Source organism: Trichomonas vaginalis, chromosome II, assembly GCF_026262505.1.
Source record: "Trichomonas vaginalis G3 chromosome II, whole genome shotgun sequence".
Taxonomy (NCBI): Eukaryota; Parabasalia; order Trichomonadida; family Trichomonadidae; genus Trichomonas; species Trichomonas vaginalis.
In genome coordinates this window covers 19,202,745-19,228,707 of record NC_067204.1, presented here as the reverse complement: position 1 = coordinate 19,228,707, position 25,963 = coordinate 19,202,745, and the positions used below count along the sequence as shown (strand labels likewise).

The following is a 25,963-nucleotide window of genomic DNA, read 5'->3' as shown; positions in this document are numbered from 1 at the left end:
GCAAAGAATTATTATGGAAATACTCCACTCATTTATGCATCATATTATGGTCATCTTGGAGTTGTTCAATATCTTATCTCAGTTGGAGCTGATAAAGAAGCAAAGAATTATTATGGAAATACTCCACTCATTTATGCATCATATTATGGTCATCTTGGAGTTGTTCAATATCTTATCTCAGTTGGAGCTAATAGAAGCAAAGAATTATTATGGAAATACTCCACTCATTTATGCATCATATTATGGTCATCTTGGAGTTGTTCAATATCTTATCTCAGTTGGAGCTGATAAAGAAGCAAAGAATTATTATGGAAATACTCCACTCATTTATGCATCATATTATGGTCATCTTGGAGTTGTTCAATATCTTATCTCAGTTGGAGCTAATAAAGAAGCAAAGAATTATTATGGAAATACTCACTCATTTATGCATCATATTATGGTCATCTTGGAGTTGTTCAATATCTTATTCAGTTGGAGCTGATAAGAAGAAAGAATTATTATGGAATACTCCACTCATTTATGCATCATATTATGGTCATCTTGGAGTTGTTCAATATCTTATCTCAGTTGGAGCTGATAAAGAAGCAAAGAATTATTATGGAAATACTCCACTCATTTATGCATCATATTATGGTCACTTGGAGTTGTTCAATATCTTATCTCAGTTGGAGCTAATAAAGAAGCAAAGAATTATTATGGAAATACTCTTTATGCATCATATTATGGTCATCTTGGAGTTGTTCTATCTTATCTCAGTTGGAGCTGATAAAGAAGCAAAAATTATTATGGAAATACTCCACATTTATGCATATATTATGGTCATCTTGGAGTTGTTCAATATCTTATCTCAGTTGGAGCTGATAAAGAAGCAAAGAATTATTATGGAAATACTCCACTCATTATGCATCATATTATGGTCATCTTGGAGTTGTTCAATATCTTATCTCAGTTGGAGCTGATAAAGAAGCAAAGAATTATTATGGAAATACTCCACTCATTTATGCATCATATTATGGTCATCTTGGAGTTGTTCAATATCTTATCTCAGTTGGAGCTGATAAAGAAGCAAAGAATTATTATGGAAATACTCCACTCATTTATGCATCATATTATGGTCATCTTGGAGTTGTTCAATATCTTATCTCAGTTGGAGCTGATAAAGAAGCAAAGAATTATTATGGAAATACTCCACTCATTTATGCATCATATTATGGTCATCTTGGAGTTGTTCAATATCTTATCTCAGTTGGAGCTGATAAAGAAGCAAAGAATTATTATGGAAATACTCCACTCATTTATGCATCATATTATGGTCATCTTGGAGTTGTTCAATATCTTATCTCAGTTGGAGCTGATAAAGAAGCAAAGAATTATTATGGAAATACTCCACTCATTTATGCATCATATTATGGTCATCTTGGAGTTGTTCAATATCTTATCTCAGTTGGAGCTGATAAAGAAGCAAAGAATTATTATGGAAATACTCCACTCATTTATGCATCATATTATGGTCATCTTGGAGTTGTTCAATATCTTATCTCAGTTGGAGCTGATAAAGAAGCAAAGAATTATTATGGAAATACTCCACTCATTTATGCATCATATTATGGTCATCTTGGAGTTGTTCAATATCTTATCTCAGTTGGAGCTGATAAAGAAGCAAAGAATTATTATAGAAATACTCTACTCATTTATGCATCATATTATGGTCATCTTGGAGTTGTTCAATATCTTATCTCAGTTGGAGCTGATAAAGAAGCAAAGAATTATTATGGAAATACTCCACTCATTTATGCATCATATTATGGTCATCTTGGAGTTGTTCAATATCTTATCTCAGTTGGAGCTGATAAAGAAGCAAAGAATTATTATGGAAATACTCCACTCATTTATGCATCATATTATGGTCATCTTGGAGTTGTTCAATATCTTATCTCAGTTGGAGCTGATAAAGAAGCAAAGAATTATTATGGAAATACTCCACTCATTTATGCATCATATTATGGTCATCTTGGAGTTGTTCAATATCTTATCTCAGTTGGAGCTGATAAAGAAGCAAAGAATTATTATGGAAATACTCCACTCATTTATGCATCATATTATGGTCATCTTGGAGTTGTTCAATATCTTATCTCAGTTGGAGCTGATAAAGAAGCAAAGAATTATTATGGAAATACTCCACTCATTTATGCATCATATTATGGTCATCTTGGAGTTGTTCAATATCTTATCTCAGTTGGAGCTGATAAAGAAGCAAAGAATTATTATGGAAATACTCCACTCATTTATGCATCATATTATGGTCATCTTGGAGTTGTTCAATATCTTATCTCAGTTGGAGCTGATAAAGAAGCAAAGAATTATTATGGAAATACTCCACTCATTTATGCATCATATTATGGTCATCTTGGAGTTGTTCAATATCTTATCTCAGTTGGAGCTGATAAAGAAGCAAAGAATTATTATGGAAATACTCCACTCATTTATGCATCATATTATGGTCATCTTGGAGTTGTTCAATATCTTATCTCAGTTGGAGCTGATAAAGAAGCAAAGAATTATTATGGAAATACTCCACTCATTTATGCATCATATTATGGTCATCTTGGAGTTGTTCAATATCTTATCTCAGTTGGAGCTGATAAAGAAGCAAAGAATTATTATGGAAATACTCCACTCATTTATGCATCATATTATGGTCATCTTGGAGTTGTTCAATATCTTATCTCAGTTGGAGCTGATAAAGAAGCAAAGAATTATTATGGAAATACTCCACTCATTTATGCATCATATTATGGTCATCTTGGAGTTGTTCAATATCTTATCTCAGTTGGAGCTGATAAAGAAGCAAAGAATTATTATGGAAATACTCCACTCATTTATGCATCATATTATGGTCATCTTGGAGTTGTTCAATATCTTATCTCAGTTGGAGCTGATAAAGAAGCAAAGAATTATTATGGAAATACTCCACTCATTTATGCATCATATTATGGTCATCTTGGAGTTGTTCAATATCTTATCTCAGTTGGAGCTGATAAAGAAGCAAAGAATTATTATGGAAATACTCCACTCATTTATGCATCATATTATGGTCATCTTGGAGTTGTTCAATATCTTATCTCAGTTGGAGCTGATAAAGAAGCAAAGAATTATTATGGAAATACTCCACTCATTTATGCATCATATTATGGTCATCTTGGAGTTGTTCAATATCTTATCTCAGTTGGAGCTGATAAAGAAGCAAAGAATTATTATGGAAATACTCCACTCATTTATGCATCATATTATGGTCATCTTGGAGTTGTTCAATATCTTATCTCAGTTGGAGCTGATAAAGAAGCAAAGAATTATTATGGAAATACTCCACTCATTTATGCATCATATTATGGTCATCTTGGAGTTGTTCAATATCTTATCTCAGTTGGAGCTGATAAAGAAGCAAAGAATTATTATGGAAATACTCCACTCATTTATGCATCATATTATGGTCATCTTGGAGTTGTTCAATATCTTATCTCAGTTGGAGCTGATAAAGAAGCAAAGAATTATTATGGAAATACTCCACTCATTTATGCATCATATTATGGTCATCTTGGAGTTGTTCAATATCTTATCTCAGTTGGAGCTGATAAAGAAGCAAAGAATTATTATGGAAATACTCCACTCATTTATGCATCATATTATGGTCATCTTGGAGTTGTTCAATATCTTATCTCAGTTGGAGCTGATAAAGAAGCAAAGAATTATTATGGAAATACTCCACTCATTTATGCATCATATTATGGTCATCTTGGAGTTGTTCAATATCTTATCTCAGTTGGAGCTGATAAAGAAGCAAAGAATTATTATGGAAATACTCCACTCATTTATGCATCATATTATGGTCATCTTGGAGTTGTTCAATATCTTATCTCAGTTGGAGCTGATAAAGAAGCAAAGAATTATTATGGAAATACTCCACTCATTTATGCATCATATTATGGTCATCTTGGAGTTGTTCAATATCTTATCTCAGTTGGAGCTGATAAAGAAGCAAAGAATTATTATGGAAATACTCCACTCATTTATGCATCATATTATGGTCATCTTGGAGTTGTTCAATATCTTATCTCAGTTGGAGCTGATAAAGAAGCAAAGAATTATTATGGAAATACTCCACTCATTTATGCATCATATTATGGTCATCTTGGAGTTGTTCAATATCTTATCTCAGTTGGAGCTGATAAAGAAGCAAAGAATTATTATGGAAATACTCCACTCATTTATGCATCATATTATGGTCATCTTGGAGTTGTTCAATATCTTATCTCAGTTGGAGCTGATAAAGAAGCAAAGAATTATTATGGAAATACTCCACTCATTTATGCATCATATTATGGTCATCTTGGAGTTGTTCAATATCTTATCTCAGTTGGAGCTGATAAAGAAGCAAAGAATTATTATGGAAATACTCCACTCATTTATGCATCATATTATGGTCATCTTGGAGTTGTTCAATATCTTATCTCAGTTGGAGCTGATAAAGAAGCAAAGAATTATTATGGAAATACTCCACTCATTTATGCATCATATTATGGTCATCTTGGAGTTGTTCATATCTTATCTCAGTTGGAGCTGATAAAGAAGCAAAGAATTATTATGGAAATACTCCACTCATTTATGCATCATATTATGGTCATCTTGGAGTTGTTCAATATCTTATCTCAGTTGGAGCTGATAAAGAAGCAAAGAATTATTATGGAAATACTCCACTCATTTATGCATCATATTATGGTCATCTTGGAGTTGTTCAATATCTTATCTCAGTTGGAGCTGATAAAGAAGCAAAGAATTATTATGGAAATACTCCACTCATTTATGCATCATATTATGGTCATCTTGGAGTTGTTCAATATCTTATCTCAGTTGGAGCTGATAAAGAAGCAAAGAATTATTATGGAAATACTCCACTCATTTATGCATCATATTATGGTCACTTGGAGTTGTTCAATATCTTATCTCAGTTGGAGCTGATAAAGAAGCAAAGAATTATTATGGAAATACTCCACTCATTTATGCATCATATTATGGTCATCTTGGAGTTGTTCAATATCTTATCTCAGTTGGAGCTGATAAAGAAGCAAAGAATTATTATGGAAATACTCCACTCATTTATGCATCATATTATGGTCATCTTGGAGTTGTTCAATATCTTATCTCAGTTGGAGCTGATAAAGAAGCAAAGAATTATTATGGAAATACTCCACTCATTTATGCATCATATTATGGTCATCTTGGAGTTGTTCAATATCTTATCTCAGTTGGAGCTGATAAAGAAGCAAAGAATTATTATGGAAATACTCCACTCATTTATGCATCATATTATGGTCATCTTGGAGTTGTTCAATATCTTATCTCAGTTGGAGCTGATAAAGAAGCAAAGAATTATTATGGAAATACTCCACTCATTTATGCATCATATTATGGTCATCTTGGAGTTGTTCAATATCTTATCTCAGTTGGAGCTGATAAAGAAGCAAAGAATTATTATGGAAATACTCCACTCATTTATGCATCATATTATGGTCATCTTGGAGTTGTTCAATATCTTATCTCAGTTGGAGCTGATAAAGAAGCAAAGAATTATTATGGAAATACTCCACTCATTTATGCATCATATTATGGTCATCTTGGAGTTGTTTTCATATCTTATCTCAGTTGGAGCTGATAAAGAAGCAAAGAATTATTATGGAAATACTCCACTCATTTATGCATCATATTTATGGTCATCTTGGAGTTGTTCAATATCTTATCTCAGTTGGAGCTGATAAAGAAGCAAAGAATTATTATGGAAATACTCCACTCATTTATGCATCATATTATGGTCATCTTGGAGTTGTTCAATATCTTATCTCAGTTGGAGCTGATAAAGAAGCAAAGAATTATTATGGAAATACTCCACTCATTTATGCATCATTATGGTCATCTTGGAGTTGTTCAATATCTTATCTCAGTTGGAGCTGATAAAGAAGCAAAGAATTATTATGGAAATACTCCACTCATTTATGCATCATATTATGGTCATCTTGGAGTTGTTCAATATCTTATCTCAGTTGGAGCTGATAAGAAGCAAAGAATTATTATGGAAATACTCCACTCCACATTTATGCATCATATTATGGTCATCTTGGAGTTGTTCAATATCTTATCTCAGTTGGAGCTGATAAAGAAGCAAGAATTATTATGGATAATACATCCACTCATTTATGCATCATATTATGGTCATCTTGGAGTTTGTTCAATATATTGATCAGTTTGGAGCAATAAAGAAGCAAGAATTATTATGGAAATACTCCACTCATTTATGCATCATATTATGGTCAACTTGGAGTTGTTCATATCTTATCTCAGTTGGAGCTGATAAAGAAGCAAAGAATTATTATGGAAATACTCCACTCATTTATGCATAATATTATGGTCAATCTTGGAGTTGTTCAATATCTTATTCAGTTGGAGCTAATAAAGAAGCAAAGAATTATTATGGAAATACTATCATTTATGCATCATATTATGGTCATCTTGGAGTTGTTCAATATCTTATCTCAGTTGGAGCTAATAAAGAAGCAAAGAATTATTATGGAAATACTCCACTCATTTATGCATCATATTATGGTCATCTTGGAGTTGTTCATATTCTTATCTCAGTTGGAGCTGATAAAGAAGCAAAGAATTATTATGGAAATACTCCACTCATTTATGCATCATATTATGGTCATCTTGGAGTTGTTCAATATCTTATCTCAGTTGGAGCTATAAAGAAGCAAAGAATTATTATGGAAATACTCCACTCATTATGCATCATATTATGGTCATCTTGGAGTTGTTCAATATCTTATCTCAGTTGGAGCTGATAAAGAAGCAAAGATTATTATGGAAATACTCACTCATTTATGCATCATATTATGGTCATCTTGGAGTTGTTCAATATTCTTATTCAGTTGGAGCTGATAAAGAAGCAAAGAATTATTATGGAAATACTCCACTCATTTATGCATCATATTATGGTCACTTGGAGTTGTTCAATATCTTATCTCAGTTGGAGCTGATAAAGAAGCAAAGAATTATTATGGAAATACTCCACTCATTTATGCATCATATTATGGTCATTTTGGAGTTGTTCAATATCTTTATCTCAGTTGGAGCTAATAAAGAAGCAAAGAATTATTATGGAAATACACTCATTTATGCATCATATTATGGTCATTTTGGAGTTGTTCAATATCTTATCTCAGTTGGAGCTGATAAAGAAGCAAAGAATTATTATGGAAATACTCCACTCATTTATGCATCATATTATGGCCATCTTGGAGTTGTTCAATATCTTATCTCAGTTGGAGCTGAATAAAGAAGCAAAGAATTATTATGAGAATACTCACTCATTTATGCATCATATTATGGTCATCTTGGAGTTGTTCAATATCTTATCTCAGTTGGAGCTGATAAAGAAGCAAAGAATTATTATGGAAATACTCCACTCATTTATGCATCATATTATGGTCATCTTGGAGTTGTTCAATATCTTATCTAGTTGGAGCTAATAAAGAAGCAAAGAATTATTATGGAAATATCCACTCATTTATGCATCATATATGGTCATCTTGGAGTTGTTCAATATCTTATCTCAGTTGGAGCTGATAAAGAAGCAAAGAATTATTATGGAAATACTCCACTCATTTATGCATCATATTATGGTCATCTTGGAGTTGTTCAATATCTTATTCAGTTGGAGCTAATAAGAAGCAAAGAATTATTATGGAAATACTCCACTCATTTATGCATCTATTATGGTCTCTTGGAGTTGTTCAATATCTTATTTCAGTTGGAGTGATAAAGAAGCAAAGAATTATTATGGAAATACTCCACTCATTTATGCATAATATTATGGTCCTTGGAGTTGTTCAATATCTTATTCTCAGTTGGAGCTAATAAAGAAGCAAAGAATTATTATGGAAATACTCCACTCATTTATGCATCATATTATGGTCACTTGGAGTTGTTCAATATCTTATCTCAGTTGGAGCTAATAAAGAGCAAAGAATTATTATGGAAATACTCACTCATTTATGCATCATATTATGGTCATCTTGGAGTTGTTCAATATCTTATCTCAGTTGGAGTCTATAAAGAAGCAAAGAATTATTATGAAAATACTCCACTCATTTATGCATCATATTATGGTCATCTTGGAGTTGTTCAAGTATCTTATCTCAGTTTGGAGCTGATAAAAAGCAAAGAATTATTATGGAAATACTCCACTCATTTATGCATCATATTATGGTCATCTTGGAGTTGTTTCAATATCTTATCTCAGTTGGAGCTAATAAAGAAGCAAAGAATTATTATGGAAATACTCCACTCATTTATGCATCATATTATGGTCATCTTGGAGTTGTTCAATATCTTATCTCAGTTGGAGCTGATAAAGAAGCAAAGAATTATTATGGAAATACTCCACTCATTTATGCATCATATTATGGTCATCTTGGAGTTGTTCAATATCTTATCTCAGTTGGAGCTGATAAAGAAGCAAAGAATTATTATGGAAATACTCCACTCATTTATGCATCATATTATGGTCACTTGGAGTTGTTCAATATCTTATCTCAGTTGGAGCTAATAAAGAAGCAAAGAATTATTATGGAAATACTCCACTCATTTATGCATCATATTATGGTCATCTTGGAGTTGTTCAATATCTTATCTCAGTTGGAGCTGATAAAGAAGCAAAGAATTATTATGGAAATACTCCACTCATTTATGCATCATATTATGGTCATCTTGGAGTTGTTCAATATCTTATCTCAGTTGGAGCTGATAAAGAAGCAAAGAATTTTATGGAAATACTCCACTCATTTATGCATCATATTATGGTCATCTTGGAGTTGTTCAATATCTTATCTCAGTTGGAGCTAATAAAGAAGCAAAGAATTATTATGGAAATACTCCACTCATTTATGCATCATATTATGGTCAACTTGGAGTTGTTCAATATCTTATCTCAGTTGGAGCTGATAAAGAAGCAAAGAATTATTATGGAAATACTCCACTCATTTATGCATCATATTATGGTCACTTGGAGTTGTTCAATATCTTATCTCAGTTGGAGCTGATAAAGAAGCAAAGAATTATTATGGAAATACTCCACTCATTTATGCATCATATTATGGTCATCTTGGAGTTGTTCAATATCTTATCTCAGTTGGAGCTGATAAAGAAGCAAAGAATTATTATGGAAATACTCCACTCATTTATGCATCATATTATGGTCATCTTGGAGTTGTTCAATATCTTATCTCAGTTGGAGCTGATAAAGAAGCAAAGAATTATTATGGAAATACTCCACTCATTTATGCATCATATTATGGTCATCTTGGAGTTGTTCAATATCTTATCTCAGTTGGAGCTGATAAAGAAGCAAAGAATTATTATGGAAATACTCCACTCATTTATGCATCATATTATGGTCATCTTGGAGTTGTTCAATATCTTATCTCAGTTGGAGCTGATAAAGAAGCAAAGAATTATTATGGAAATACTCCACTCATTTATGCATCATATTATGGTCACTTGGAGTTGTTCAATATCTTATCTCAGTTGGAGCTGATAAAGAAGCAAAGAATTATTATGGAAATACTCCACTCATTTATGCATCATATTATGGTCATCTTGGAGTTGTTCAATATCTTATCTCAGTTGGAGCTGATAAAGAAGCAAAGAATTATTATGGAAATACTCCACTCATTTATGCATCATATTATGGTCATCTTGGAGTTGTTCAATATCTTATCTCAGTTGGAGCTGATAAAGAAGCAAAGAATTATTATGGAAATACTCCACTCATTTATGCATCATATTATGGTCATCTTGGAGTTGTTCAATATCTTATCTCAGTTGGAGCTGATAAAGAAGCAAAGAATTATTATGGAAATACTCCACTCATTTATGCATCATATTATGGTCACTTGGAGTTGTTCAATATCTTATCTCAGTTGGAGCTGATAAAGAAGCAAAGAATTATTATGGAAATACTCCACTCATTTATGCATCATATTATGGTCATCTTGGAGTTGTTCAATATCTTATCTCAGTTGGAGCTGATAAAGAAGCAAAGAATTATTATGGAAATACTCCACTCATTTATGCATCATATTATGGTCATCTTGGAGTTGTTCAATATCTTATCTCAGTTGGAGCTGATAAAGAAGCAAAGAATTATTATGGAAATACTCCACTCATTTATGCATCATATTATGGTCATCTTGGAGTTGTTCAATATCTTATCTCAGTTGGAGCTGATAAAGAAGCAAAGAATTATTATGGAAATACTCCACTCATTTATGCATCATATTATGGTCATCTTGGAGTTGTTCAATATCTTATCTCAGTTGGAGCTGATAAAGAAGCAAAGAATTATTATGGAAATACTCCACTCATTTATGCATCATATTATGGTCATCTTGGAGTTGTTCAATATCTTATCTCAGTTGGAGCTGATAAAGAAGCAAAGAATTATTATGGAAATACTCCACTCATTTATGCATCATATTATGGTCATCTTGGAGTTGTTCAATATCTTATCTCAGTTGGAGCTGATAAAGAAGCAAAGAATTATTATGGAAATACTCCACTCATTTATGCATCATATTATGGTCATCTTGGAGTTGTTCAATATCTTATCTCAGTTGGAGCTGATAAAGAAGCAAAGAATTATTATGGAAATACTCCACTCATTTATGCATCATATTATGGTCATCTTGGAGTTGTTCAATATCTTATCTCAGTTGGAGCTGATAAAGAAGCAAAGAATTATTATGGAAATACTCCACTCATTTATGCATCATATTATGGTCATCTTGGAGTTGTTCAATATCTTATCTCAGTTGGAGCTGATAAAGAAGCAAAGAATTATTATGGAAATACTCCACTCATTTATGCATCATATTATGGTCATCTTGGAGTTGTTCAATATCTTATCTCAGTTGGAGCTGAAAGAAGCAAAGAATTATTATGGAAATACTCCACTCATTTATGCATCATATTATGGTCATCTTGGAGTTGTTCAATATCTTATCTCAGTTGGAGCTGATAAAGAAGCAAAGAATTATTATGGAAATACTCCACTCATTTATGCATCATATTATGGTCATCTTGGAGTTGTTCAATATCTTATCTCAGTTGGAGCTGATAAAGAAGCAAAGAATTATTATGGAAATACTCCACTCATTTATGCATCATATTATGGTCATCTTGGAGTTGTTCAATATCTTATCTCAGTTGGAGCTGATAAAGAAGCAAAGAATTATTATGGAAATACTCCACTCATTTATGCATCATATTATGGTCATCTTGGAGTTGTTCAATATCTTATCTCAGTTGGAGCTGATAAAGAAGCAAAGAATTATTATGGAAATACTCCACTCATTTATGCATCATATTATGGTCATCTTGGAGTTGTTCAATATCTTATCTCAGTTGGAGCTGATAAAGAAGCAAAGAATTATTATGGAAATACTCCACTCATTTATGCATCATATTATGGTCATCTTGGAGTTGTTCAATATCTTATCTCAGTTGGAGCTGATAAAGAAGCAAAGAATTATTATGGAAATACTCCACTCATTTATGCATCATATTATGGTCATCTTGGAGTTGTTCAATATCTTATCTCAGTTGGAGCTGATAAAGAAGCAAAGAATTATTATGGAAATACTCCACTCATTTATGCATCATATTATGGTCATCTTGGAGTTGTTCAATATCTTATCTCAGTTGGAGCTGATAAAGAAGCAAAGAATTATTATGGAAATACTCCACTCATTTATGCATCATATTATGGTCATCTTGGAGTTGTTCAATATCTTATCTCAGTTGGAGCTGATAAAGAAGCAAAGAATTATTATGGAAATACTCCACTCATTTATGCATCATATTATGGTCATCTTGGAGTTGTTCAATATCTTATCTCAGTTGGAGCTGATAAAGAAGCAAAGAATTATTATGGAAATACTCCACTCATTTATGCATCATATTATGGTCATCTTGGAGTTGTTCAATATCTTATCTCAGTTGGAGCTGATAAAGAAGCAAAGAATTATTATGGAAATACTCCACTCATTTATGCATCATATTATGGTCATCTTGGAGTTGTTCAATATCTTATCTCAGTTGGAGCTGATAAAGAAGCAAAGAATTATTATGGAAATACTCCACTCATTTATGCATCATATTATGGTCATCTTGGAGTTGTTCAATATCTTATCTCAGTTGGAGCTGATAAAGAAGCAAAGAATTATTATGGAAATACTCCACTCATTTATGCATCATATTATGGTCATCTTGGAGTTGTTCAATATCTTATCTCAGTTGGAGCTGATAAAGAAGCAAAGAATTATTATGGAAATACTCCACTCATTTATGCATCATATTATGGTCATCTTGGAGTTGTTCAATATCTTATCTCAGTTGGAGCTGATAAAGAAGCAAAGAATTATTATGGAAATACTCCACTCATTTATGCATCATATTATGGTCATCTTGGAGTTGTTCAATATCTTATCTCAGTTGGAGCTGATAAAGAAGCAAAGAATTATTATGGAAATACTCCACTCATTTATGCATCATATTATGGTCATCTTGGAGTTGTTCAATATCTTATCTCAGTTGGAGCTGATAAAGAAGCAAAGAATTATTATGGAAATACTCCACTCATTTATGCATCATATTATGGTCATCTTGGAGTTGTTCAATATCTTATCTCAGTTGGAGCTGATAAAGAAGCAAAGAATTATTATGGAAATACTCCACTCATTTATGCATCATATTATGGTCACTTGGAGTTGTTCAATATCTTATCTCAGTTGGAGCTGATAAAGAAGCAAAGAATTATTATGGAAATACTCCACTCATTTATGCATCATATTATGGTCATCTTGGAGTTGTTCAATATCTTATCTCAGTTGGAGCTGATAAAGAAGCAAAGAATTATTATGGAAATACTCCACTCATTTATGCATCATATTATGGTCATCTTGGAGTTGTTCAATATCTTATCTCAGTTGGAGCTGATAAAGAAGCAAAGAATTATTATGGAAATACTCCACTCATTTATGCATCATATTATGGTCATCTTGGAGTTGTTCAATATCTTATCTCAGTTGGAGCTGATAAAGAAGCAAAGAATTATTATGGAAATACTCCACTCATTTATGCATCATATTATGGTCATCTTGGAGTTGTTCAATATCTTATCTCAGTTGGAGCTGATAAAGAAGCAAAGAATTATTATGGAAATACTCCACTCATTTATGCATCATATTATGGTCATCTTGGAGTTGTTCAATATCTTATCTCAGTTGGAGCTGATAAAGAAGCAAAGAATTATTATGGAAATACTCCACTCATTTATGCATCATATTATGGTCATCTTGGAGTTGTTCAATATCTTATCTCAGTTGGAGCTGATAAAGAAGCAAAGAATTATTATGGAAATACTCCACTCATTTATGCATCATATTATGGTCATCTTGGAGTTGTTCAATATCTTATCTCAGTTGGAGCTGATAAAGAAGCAAAGAATTATTATGGAAATACTCCACTCATTTATGCATCATATTATGGTCATCTTGGAGTTGTTCAATATCTTATCTCAGTTGGAGCTATAAAGAAGCAAAGAATTATTATGGAAATACTCCACTCATTTATGCATCATATTATGGTCATCTTGGAGTTGTTCAATATCTTATCTCAGTTGGAGCTGATAAAGAAGCAAAGAATTATTATGGAAATACTCCACTCATTTATGCATCATATTATGGTCAACTTGGAGTTGTTCAATATCTTATCTCAGTTGGAGCTAATAAAGAAGCAAAGAATTATTATGGAAATACTCCACTCATTTATGCATCATATTATGGTCATCTTGGAGTTGTTCAATATCTTATCTCAGTTGGAGCTGATAAAGAAGCAAAGAATTATTATGGAAATACTCCACTCATTTATGCATCATATTATGGTCATCTTGGAGTTGTTCAATATCTTATCTCAGTTGGAGCTGATAAAGAAGCAAAGAATTATTATGGAAATACTCCACTCATTTATGCATCATATTATGGTCATCTTGGAGTTGTTCAATATCTTATCTCAGTTGGAGCTGATAAAGAAGCAAAGAATTATTATGGAAATACTCCACTCATTTATGCATCATATTATGGTCATCTTGGAGTTGTTCAATATCTTATCTCAGTTGGAGCTGATAAAGAAGCAAAGAATTATTATGGAAATACTCCACTCATTTATGCATCATATTATGGTCATCTTGGAGTTGTTCAATATCTTATCTCAGTTGGAGCTGATAAAGAAGCAAAGAATTATTATGGAAATACTCCACTCATTTATGCATCATATTATGGTCATCTTGGAGTTGTTCAATATCTTATCTCAGTTGGAGCTGATAAAGAAGCAAAGAATTATTATGGAAATACTCCACTCATTTATGCATCATATTATGGTCATCTTGGAGTTGTTCAATATCTTATCTCAGTTGGAGCTAATAAAGAAGCAAAGAATTATTATGGAAATACTCCACTCATTTATGCATCATATTATGGTCATCTTGGAGTTGTTCAATATCTTATCTCAGTTGGAGCTGATAAAGAAGCAAAGAATTATTATGGAAATACTCCACTCATTTATGCATCATATTATGGTCACTTGGAGTTGTTCAATATCTTATCTCAGTTGGAGCTGATAAAGAAGCAAAGAATTATTATGGAAATACTCCACTCATTTATGCATCATATTATGGTCACTTGGAGTTGTTCAATATCTTATCTCAGTTGGAGCTGATAAAGAAGCAAAGAATTATTATGGAAATACTCCACTCATTTATGCATCATATTATGGTCATCTTGGAGTTGTTCAATATCTTATCTCAGTTGGAGCTGATAAAGAAGCAAAGAATTATTATGGAAATACTCCACTCATTTATGCATCATATTATGGTCATCTTGGAGTTGTTCAATATCTTATCTCAGTTGGAGCTGATAAAGAAGCAAAGAATTATTATGGAAATACTCCACTCATTTATGCATCATATTATGGTCATCTTGGAGTTGTTCAATATCTTATCTCAGTTGGAGCTGATAAAGAAGCAAAGAATTATTATGGAAATACTCCACTCATTTATGCATCATATTATGGTCATCTTGGAGTTGTTCAATATCTTATCTCAGTTGGAGCTGATAAAGAAGCAAAGAATTATTATGGAAATACTCCACTCATTTATGCATCATATTATGGTCATCTTGGAGTTGTTCAATATCTTATCTCAGTTGGAGCTGATAAAGAAGCAAAGAATTATTATGGAAATACTCCACTCATTTATGCATCATATTATGGTCATCTTGGAGTTGTTCAATATCTTATCTCAGTTGGAGCTGATAAAGAAGCAAAGAATTATTATGGAAATACTCCACTCATTTATGCATCATATTATGGTCACTTGGAGTTGTTCAATATCTTATCTCAGTTGGAGCTGATAAAGAAGCAAAGAATTATTATGGAAATACTCCACTCATTTATGCATCATATTATGGTCATCTTGGAGTTGTTCAATATCTTATCTCAGTTGGAGCTGATAAAGAAGCAAAGAATTATTATGGAAATACTCCACTCATTTATGCATCATATTATGGTCATCTTGGAGTTGTTCAATATCTTATCTCAGTTGGAGCTGATAAAGAAGCAAAGAATTATTATGGAAATACTCCACTCATTTATGCATCATATTATGGTCATCTTGGAGTTGTTCAATATCTTATCTCAGTTGGAGCTAATAAAGAAGCAAAGAATTATTATGAATGGACTCCACTCATTTATGCATCATATTATGGTCATCTTGGAGTTGTTCAATATCTTATCTCAGTTGGAGCTGATAAAGAAGCAAAGAATTATTATGGAAATACTCCACTCATTTATGCATCATATTATGGTCAACTTGGAGTTGTTCAATATCTTATCTCAGTTGGAGCTGATAAAGAAGCAAAGAATTATTATGGAAATACTCCACTCATTTATGCATCATATTATGGTCATCTTGGAGTTGTTCAATATCTTATCTCAGTTGGAGCTGATAAAGAAGCAAAGAATTATTATGGAAATACTCCACTCATTTATGCATCATATTATGGTCATCTTGGAGTTGTTCAATATCTTATCTCAGTTGGAGCTGATAAAGAAGCAAAGAATTATTATGAAATACTCCACTCATTTATGCATCATATTATGGTCATCTTGGAGTTGTTCAATATCTTATCTCAGTTGGAGCTGATAAAGAAGCAAAGAATTATTATGGAAATACTCCACTCATTTATGCATCATATTATGGTCATCTTGGAGTTGTTCAATATCTTATCTCAGTTGGAGCTGATAAAGAAGCAAAGAATTATTATGGAAATACTCCACTCATTTATGCATCATATTATGGTCATCTTGGAGTTGTTCAATATCTTATCTCAGTTGGAGCTGATAAAGAAGCAAAGAATTATTATGGAAATACTCCACTCATTTATGCATCATATTATGGTCATCTTGGAGTTGTTCAATATCTTATCTCAGTTGGAGCTGATAAAGAAGCAAAGAATTATTATGGAAATACTCCACTCATTTATGCATCATATTATGGTCACTTGGAGTTGTTCAATATCTTATCTCAGTTGGAGCTGATAAAGAAGCAAAGAATTATTATGGAAATACTCCACTCATTTATGCATCATATTATGGTCATCTTGGAGTTGTTCAATATCTTATCTCAGTTGGAGCTGATAAAGAAGCAAAGAATTATTATGGAAATACTCCACTCATTTATGCATCATATTATGGTCACTTGGAGTTGTTCAATATCTTATCTCAGTTGGAGCTGATAAAGAAGCAAAGAATTATTATGGAAATACTCCACTCATTTATGCATCATATTATGGTCATCTTGGAGTTGTTCAATATCTTATCTCAGTTGGAGCTGATAAAGAAGCAAAGAATTATTATGGAAATACTCCACTCATTTATGCATCATATTATGGTCATCTTGGAGTTGTTCAATATCTTATCTCAGTTGGAGCTGATAAAGAAGCAAAGAATTATTATGGAAATACTCCACTCATTTATGCATCATATTATGGTCATCTTGGAGTTGTTCAATATCTTATCTCAGTTGGAGCTGATAAAGAAGCAAAGAATTATTATGGAAATACTCCACTCATTTATGCATCATATTATGGTCATCTTGGAGTTGTTCAATATCTTATCTCAGTTGGAGCTGATAAAGAAGCAAAGAATTATTATGGAAATACTCCACTCATTTATGCATCATATTATGGTCATCTTGGAGTTGTTCAATATCTTATCTCAGTTGGAGCTAATAAAGAAGCAAAGAATTATTATGGAAATACTCCACTCATTTATGCATCATATTATGGTCATCTTGGAGTTGTTCAATATCTTATCTCAGTTGGAGCTGATAAAGAAGCAAAGAATTATTATGGAAATACTCCACTCATTTATGCATCATATTATGGTCATCTTGGAGTTGTTCAATATCTTATCTCAGTTGGAGCTGATAAAGAAGCAAAGAATTATTATGGAAATACTCCACTCATTTATGCATCATATTATGGTCATCTTGGAGTTGTTCAATATCTTATCTCAGTTGGAGCTGATAAAGAAGCAAAGAATTATTATGGAAATACTCCACTCATTTATGCATCATATTATGGTCATCTTGGAGTTGTTCAATATCTTATCTCAGTTGGAGCTGATAAAGAAGCAAAGAATTATTATGGAAATACTCCACTCATTTATGCATCATATTATGGTCATCTTGGAGTTGTTCAATATCTTATCTCAGTTGGAGCTGATAAAGAAGCAAAGAATTATTATGGAAATACTCCACTCATTTATGCATCATATTATGGTCATCTTGGAGTTGTTCAATATCTTATCTCAGTTGGAGCTGATAAAGAAGCAAAGAATTATTATGGAAATACTCCACTCATTTATGCATCATATTATGGTCATCTTGGAGTTGTTCAATATCTTATCTCAGTTGGAGCTGATAAAGAAGCAAAGAATTATTATGGAAATACTCCACTCATTTATGCATCATATTATGGTCATCTTGGAGTTGTTCAATATCTTATCTCAGTTGGAGCTGATAAAGAAGCAAAGAATTATTATGGAAATACTCCACTCATTTATGCATCATATTATGGTCATCTTGGAGTTGTTCAATATCTTATCTCAGTTGGAGCTGATAAAGAAGCAAAGAATTATTATGGAAATACTCCACTCATTTATGCATCATATTATGGTCATCTTGGAGTTGTTCAATATCTTATCTCAGTTGGAGCTGATAAAGAAGCAAAGAATTATTATGGAAATACTCCACTCATTTATGCATCATATTATGGTCATCTTGGAGTTGTTCAATATCTTATCTCAGTTGGAGCTGATAAAGAAGCAAAGAATTATTATGGAAATACTCCACTCATTTATGCATCATATTATGGTCATCTTGGAGTTGTTCAATATCTTATCTCAGTTGGAGCTGATAAAGAAGCAAAGAATTATTATGGAAATACTCCACTCATTTATGCATCATATTATGGTCACTTGGAGTTGTTCAATATCTTATCTCAGTTGGAGCTGATAAAGAAGCAAAGAATTATTATGGAAATACTCCACTCATTTATGCATCATATTATGGTCACTTGGAGTTGTTCAATATCTTATCTCAGTTGGAGCTGATAAAGAAGCAAAGAATTATTATGGAAATACTCCACTCATTTATGCATCATATTATGGTCACTTGGAGTTGTTCAATATCTTATCTCAGTTGGAGCTGATAAAGAAGCAAAGAATTATTATGGAAATACTCCACTCATTTATGCATCATATTATGGTCACTTGGAGTTGTTCAATATCTTATCTCAGTTGGAGCTGATAAAGAAGCAAAGAATTATTATGGAAATACTCCACTCATTTATGCATCATATTATGGTCATCTTGGAGTTGTTCAATATCTTATCTCAGTTGGAGCTGATAAAGAAGCAAAGAATTATTATGGAAATACTCCACTCATTTATGCATCATATTATGGTCATCTTGGAGTTGTTCAATATCTTATCTCAGTTGGAGCTGATAAAGAAGCAAAGAATTATTATGGAAATACTCCACTCATTTATGCATCATATTATGGTCATCTTGGAGTTGTTCAATATCTTATCTCAGTTGGAGCTAATAAAGAAGCAAAGAATTATTATGGAAATACTCCACTCATTTATGCATCATATTATGGTCATCTTGGAGTTGTTCAATATCTTATCTCAGTTGGAGCTGATAAAGAAGCAAAGAATTATTATGGAAATACTCCACTCATTTATGCATCATATTATGGTCATCTTGGAGTTGTTCAATATCTTATCTCAGTTGGAGCTGATAAAGAAGCAAAGAATTATTATGGAAATACTCCACTCATTTATGCATCATATTATGGTCATCTTGGAGTTGTTCAATATCTTATCTCAGTTGGAGCTGATAAAGAAGCAAAGAATTATTATGGAAATACTCCACTCATTTATGCATCATATTATGGTCATCTTGGAGTTGTTCAATATCTTATCTCAGTTGGAGCTGATAAAGAAGCAAAGAATTATTATGGAAATACTCCACTCATTTATGCATCATATTATGGTCATCTTGGAGTTGTTCAATATCTTATCTCAGTTGGAGCTGATAAAGAAGCAAAGAATTATTATGGAAATACTCCACTCATTTATGCATCATATTATGGTCATCTTGGAGTTGTTCAATATCTTATCTCAGTTGGAGCTAATAAAGAAGCAAAGAATTATTATGGAAATACTCCACTCATTTATGCATCATATTATGGTCATCTTGGAGTTGTTCAATATCTTATCTCAGTTGGAGCTGATAAAGAAGCAAAGAATTATTATGGAAATACTCCACTCATTTATGCATCATATTATGGTCATCTTGGAGTTGTTCAATATCTTATCTCAGTTGGAGCTGATAAAGAAGCAAAGAATTATTATGGAAATACTCCACTCATTTATGCATCATATTATGGTCATCTTGGAGTTGTTCAATATCTTATCTCAGTTGGAGCTGATAAAGAAGCAAAGAATTATTATGGAAATACTCCACTCATTTATGCATCATATTATGGTCATCTTGGAGTTGTTCAATATCTTATCTCAGTTGGAGCTGATAAAGAAGCAAAGAATTATTATGGAAATACTCCACTCATTTATGCATCATATTATGGTCATCTTGGAGTTGTTCAATATCTTATCTCAGTTGGAGCTAATAAAGAAGCAAAGAATTATTATGGAAATACTCCACTCATTTATGCATCATATTATGGTCATCTTGGAGTTGTTCAATATCTTATCTCAGTTGGAGCTGATAAAGAAGCAAAGAATTATTATGGAAATACTCCACTCATTTATGCATCATATTATGGTCAACTTGGAGTTGTTCAATATCTTATCTCAGTTGGAGCTAATAAAGAAGCAAAGAATTATTATGGAAATACTCCACTCATTTATGCATCATATTATGGTCATCTTGGAGTTGTTCAATATCTTATCTCAGTTGGAGCTGATAAAGAAGCAAAGAATTATTATGGAAATACTCCACTCATTTATGCATCATATTATGGTCATCTTGGAGTTGTTCAATATCTTATCTCAGTTGGAGCTGATAAAGAAGCAAAGAATTATTATGGAAATACTCCACTCATTTATGCATCATATTATGGTCATCTTGGAGTTGTTCAATATCTTATCTCAGTTGGAGCTAATAAAGAAGCAAAGAATTATTATGGAAATACTCCACTCATTTATGCATCATATTATGGTCATCTTGGAGTTGTTCAATATCTTATCTCAGTTGGAGCTAATAAAGAAGCAAAGAATTATTATGGAAATACTCCACTCATTTATGCATCATATTATGGTCAACTTGGAGTTGTTCAATATCTTATCTCAGTTGGAGCTAATAAAGAAGCAAAGGATAATTCTGAATGGACTACACTCATTAATGCATCAAAATATGGTAAACTTGAAGTTGTTAAATATCTTATCTCAGTTGGAGCTAATAAAAGAGCAAAGACTAATGATGGAAAAACAGCACTTGATTGTTCGGAAGCAGCAGTAAGAGAATATTTATTATCAATTGCAAGAAAATAATTTCTTGATATATTTGGTTATTATCTCTCAATCATTGTTGCAAAAGATAAAGATTTTTTTTGAATAAATTTTAATTCATCAATCCATTGTTACCAAAAAAAATTAGTTTTGGCAGAATATTACCACATAGTAAGTTTTTATAAAATTCCAATTCGTAGGGCCTACACGAGAGGGAACAAAAAAATTTAAGTGGCAGAAAAGTGAACTGAAAACTACTATAAAAACATTACTTTTCATGCACATAAAATCATTTATATTTTAATTGACTTATATGAGTCTAAACCTTTAGTTATGATGTATCATGGCATCATATTTAAACTAAGTAAAAATGATGTTTATGGATATCAGGTTATCAAAAACATACAAAAATCATACAAAATTTTTAAAAGCTGGAAGTGCAAAAATGCATTAATCTCAGTATATGTCAAAAAATCGAGAGAATGTCAGAAAGTGGTAAATGCGCCCTTAATAAAAAATATGAAAAAATAATGGATAATTATAATTATAATCATTGGACATTCAAGTGTCCCAAGGGGAAAAACGTGACACTTGATGATAGAATTTCGATATAGATTTTATTATTGATTAACGTACTTCCATCTGGAAGCGCAACATACTGAAGAACATTATCGCACTTAATAGATTGCTGAAAAGTAGCCACCTTAGCCGCTTCTATATATTGATCTGGGACCTCAGCAATCATTTTTTTGGAAAAAAAACTCAAAATTCTGCATTTTTTTTGTCAAAAATTTTGTACTCATATTTTTAAAGAGTTCATGGTACATTTTCAATATTCAAAAATGGAAATATTTCACCCATTAATGAATCAGAAGAAGGGCATATTCAAACAGTTAAACATATTATCTCAGTTGTGGTTACACAGAGATATTATATTTCATAAATATTTATCATATCCTAAAAAATTCACATTAAATTGTATTTTGATGCTTTGCAAGTATCACCAAAGATCAATATCCAAAAATAAAGCTATATTATTGGGCATATCGTATAGTGGGAAATAATAATTTGGAAACAAGTTTAAATGTGGTTATTGTTCACCGAAATATCTCACCATCTTCAAACTTAAAATTAATTTACTATTATGAAATATTTATTATTACATAATGTTGATATTATTATACTTCTTTCTATATAGAATGGTGCTATTAGAAAAAGAATTGTTTAAATTCTTGGCGCCACAATCAACTAAGAATTTGGCAATTTCTTTTGTATTTTCTTTGATTGCAATGCCAAGGGGGCATTCAAAAATATCTAGAGAATTTCATAAAATAATGATGAATATGAAAATAAAGAGAATGTTATTAAACAATGATAAATATGAAGAGAAAGAAAATTTCATAAAACAATGATAAATATGAAAAGAAAGAGAATCCAATAAAACAATGATAAATATGAAATGATAGAGAATTTGATAAAAAATGATAAATATGAAAAGAAAGAAAACTTTATAAAATAATGATAAATATGAAAAGAAATAGAATGGGATAAAACAATGATAAATATGAAAAGTAAGAGAATTTCATAAAACAATGATAATTATGAAAAGAAAGATAATGTAATAAAACAATGATAAATATAAAAAGAAAGAAAATTTCATAAAACAATGATAATTATAAAAAGAAAGAAAATTTTATAAAACAATGATAAATATGAAATGAAAGAGAATGATGTAAAACAATAATAAATATGAAAAGAAAGATAATATAATAAAACAATAAAAAATATGAAAAGAAAGAAAATTACATAAAACAATGATGAATATGAAAAGAAATAGAATAAGTTTCATGTTAACATTTGCACCATGCTCAACTAAGAATTTGACGATTTCCTTTGAATTAGATTCGATTGCAATACTAAGTGGGCATTTATCAATATCGAGAGAATTTCATAAAACAATGATAAATATGAAAAGAAATAAAACTCTATAAAGCATTGAAGGTCAGGTGAGTGGGGCTTCCAGGCGCGTTGCGCCCTCTAGCCCCGAAGATGTTTAGTATAAATGAAGTTTTTATTCGGAAAATTGTTAGTCTTCTGGTGTGAATTCGGAGGACTCTTCTTGGATAGAGTCTTGTATTTCCTCCTCCATTGCTTCTGGGAAGAAGCCTTCTTCTGGGTCGAAAACATTATATAATGTGTCGCTTTTCACAAATTATATATGTTTCATGTTTTGTCACTTTTCTGTCACTTTTCAGGTAAAACATTTTTATTATTATATATAAATGAATTTTACAAAACCGCCGTTACCGTTCTTTGGAAATAAGAGTAGATGTAAAGATATTATATTGAGAGAACTTAAGAAACTACCGAATGGTCTAACATTTGTAGATTTGTTCGGTGGAAGTTTCTATATATCCCATTTATGTCATACAATATTCCCAGACTCAAAGATTATATGCAATGACTTCGACAACTATATGGACCGTCTCAAACATATTCCAGACACAAACAATATATTGAAAGAGTTAAAAGAAAAGATACCTATAGGTAAGATGGAACGTATACCATTAGATAACAAAAATATTGTGAGAGAGGTTTTGAAAAAAGCAGAATATATAGACTGGATAGTATATCTGCTAGACTATTATATAGTGGTGCTATAAGAGTTCATGACATTGAAACACTTATGTCAAAAGTTTTTATAATCTTAACTATACAAATGTTTTCAAAGAGGACATAGAAAAATATATTGAGGGTATAGAGTTTGTGAGAGTGTCATTGGACAGAGTTGTATGAAAATATAAAGACAAGGAAAAATGTTTTTCTTTATAGTGGACCCGCCGTTCTATAACACATGGGATTTTTTCAATACCAAGTAGACTGGACTTTGAGAGACTCTTTAGAAACTTTAGACGTTATACATAACCATCCATGCTTTTACTTTACATCCGATAAAAGTGGTTTGGAAAGTGTCATGAAATGGCTAGAAGATATAAACGACTATGAGTTTAGATATGACAAGATAGAATATGAGAGAGGTCCTATAAACTGGAGAAAGTGTCACAATAAAGAAATTTTATTAGTAAGTAAATGTGGTTTGAAATAGGACTACTTGTTTTAGGTTTTTTCCATTGTGTCATTTATTTATTTGACGTGGCCGAAAAGTACAGAGAATATGAAGATGAACCAATGCCTGCAAATGTTCAGTAATGTACTCGTAAGAGATATTTTATCTAATATTAAATGGACGCACAGACTTAGCGAATGCACAGCAAACCTGGACAACCAAACCCAGAGAATATTCCAAATGAAGTTAGAATACAAACTGCAATGGCAAACTATGGTCAAGTGCCAACAGATGTACAAATGCAAACTGCCATGTCAAATGACGCTGCGTTAGGTTTGCCACCATGGTATGCAAATATGAGATGGAAAGAGTTTTATACAAACCCTGAAGTGGGATATAAACAACTTTATGCAGATGACGCGAACACAGGAGTTGACCCAGAATATGTTTTCTACCAGAGGAGAAACAGAATGTATGAGCTCCAGTTAAAGAATGCTATGGAACTCAACAGGAAACGTAAGAGACTAGGCGGACATTAGATTTTTACATATAGTAAAATGGGTTTCTTCAGTAGTATTGGAAACTTCTTCAGAAGAGTTGGAGAGTATATGGAATGGAATAAAATCTGTCGGAAAGGAGTATGGAACGGAGTCAAAAATATTGGTTAAAAGAGTAGGTCAGTTTGTTGTATTATACCTAAAAGACCCTGAACCAGAAGAACAAGCTCCTGTTATACAACAGCCTGAACCTGCACCACAGTCTAGTTGGCAACCAAATCCAACACCTCAACCGTATTAAAAAATTATATTTTTACCGTTCGATAGTAGTTGTATTATGAAACTAAGTTCAAGTAAAACACATGGTATAATGGAATTATTCTTTTTCTTCCATCTGTAGTAAACCATACTTGAAAGTCTGAAATACTTCCACTTGGTGGTTCGTATAACTTTGTAGGTTTTTCGTAAAAGTCATTTGCCAAGCATAAGAAAGAGTTTTGGGCGCCAGAAAATGAAGCATGAACTATCACAGCATCTTGGTCGAAAAACATCTTTAAATAAATATGGTTCATCTCTTGCATATCGACTGTAGATATTTGCTAAAGGAGTTCAACTTTCTGATTTAACATTCTTTGCAAAATAATGCCATGACATTGCAGTGAATTCTATATATATTTGTTCGTCTTTATTTGGATTGTCTTCGTAGATTTGAAATGACACTTGTGAATTTTGTTTGTCATATACAATTCTCACATAAAGTGTGCTATTGGTATTCGCATATTCATCAGCATATTTTGCATAACATGAATTTATTTTATCTTCTATATTTTTTAATGCAGTCTGTAGAGAAGATGAGAGGTCAACTTGTATTAGCTCAATTTCTTCCCACATTTTTCGTTGCCCTTCAGATGTATAATCTATATGAAACCTTACAATAAATGGAAAACCTGTTTGAACTTGTGAGACAAACTTCATTCTTCGAAAGCCAATAGCTTTTGTGACAGATGGGTCTCTTAACCATCTTAATGGGTAGTCAAAACGATAGCCTTCATGCTTTAGATTGTCTATGTCAACCTTTTGACCGACATTAGTAAAAAGTTCATCTAATGGTTTAGTTGTAGCAACTCTTGAAT

General features: G+C 31.8%; 1 protein-coding gene and 1 pseudogene across 2 annotated transcripts, besides 1 other annotated feature; both read left to right on the top strand.

Moving 5' to 3' along the window:
* Positions 1-15,326: 15,326 nt before the first annotated feature.
* Positions 15,327-16,433, top strand: TVAGG3_0571380 (annotated as a pseudogene). The gene has a single exon. A coding segment is annotated over exon 1 (1,107 nt).
* Positions 16,434-20,354: 3,921 nt separating this feature from the next.
* Positions 20,355-21,388, top strand: TVAGG3_0571370 (cyclin-dependent kinase inhibitor 2C-related family; the record flags this gene model as incomplete). The annotated part of the gene is made up of 1 exon (XM_001293852.2): positions 20,355-21,308. A coding segment is annotated over one exon (954 nt), but the record flags the coding sequence as incomplete, so codon positions are not given.
* A 356-nt stretch (positions 21,389-21,744) lies between these two features.
* Positions 21,745-21,777: a mobile genetic element.
* Positions 21,778-25,963: the final 4,186 nt, after the last annotated feature.